Consider the following 782-nt stretch of genomic DNA (forward strand, 5'->3'; position numbering starts at 1 on the left):
AGGAATCCGGTAGCAGCTGGCTCTTGCTCATCGAGGAACAAATCTTCAGGAGCTCTAAAAGCACCGTGAGCACAGATCAACGCAACACCAACCATCATAGCCGAAACAAGAACAGATCCAACATCGGTGAGAAAAACCACAAAGATACTGAACAAGATCAAACACCCCAACGTCTCGCGATCCGAGAACGTACGGCCGAAGACGACGAGCGGCTGATCCGTGGGACGGAACATGTAGAGGAAGAGCCAAGAAGCGAGGAGACAGAGGAGGAAGACGAGGGAGACAGGATGAGTGACGAGCGAGAAACCGACGATGGCCGTAGCGACGGTGAGGTAATTAACCTTGAAGTAAGAGTAATTCTTACGGATCCGAACAGCTGCGTCGGAGATCGACTCAGGTTTAGATAATGCGGAACGATCCGCGAGCTCAGTCCAAGGACGACGCTTAGAGAGTCCGTTTTTGACGGTATCGGTGATCTGGTTGACGAAATTGTGAAACGCTGGGGTTGCGATCGGTGGTTGGGATTCGACGGAGGAAGGAGCGGCGGAGGGAACGGTTTGGGGGTTTGAGATTGGGAGAACTGGTGGTGCTGTGGACGCCATTGGGAGATTCAAGAGTTTGGTAGATCTCTGAGAGAGAAAGAAGAATTAGGGTTGAAGATTTGGGGATTAATAAAAATTAAAGAGGGAAGGATGCAAAGAGAATTTAGTTTATATATATATATAGGATTGAGAAAATTGTTGACCTTCCTCTCTCTTTCGTTGCTTCGGGTCACCGACAAT

The 782-nt window shown here is 49.0% G+C and overlaps 1 protein-coding gene across 1 annotated transcript; it reads right to left on the reverse strand.

Annotated features, from left to right (window-relative positions):
* Positions 1-708, reverse strand: LOC104792635 (PRA1 family protein B4-like; the record flags this gene model as incomplete). The annotated part of the gene is given in 1 exon segment (XM_010518826.2): positions 1-708. A coding segment is annotated over 1 exon segment (602 nt), but the record flags the coding sequence as incomplete, so codon positions are not given.

This window comes from Camelina sativa, chromosome 6 (assembly GCF_000633955.1).
Source record: "Camelina sativa cultivar DH55 chromosome 6, Cs, whole genome shotgun sequence".
Lineage (NCBI taxonomy): Eukaryota > Viridiplantae > Streptophyta > Magnoliopsida > Brassicales > Brassicaceae > Camelina > Camelina sativa.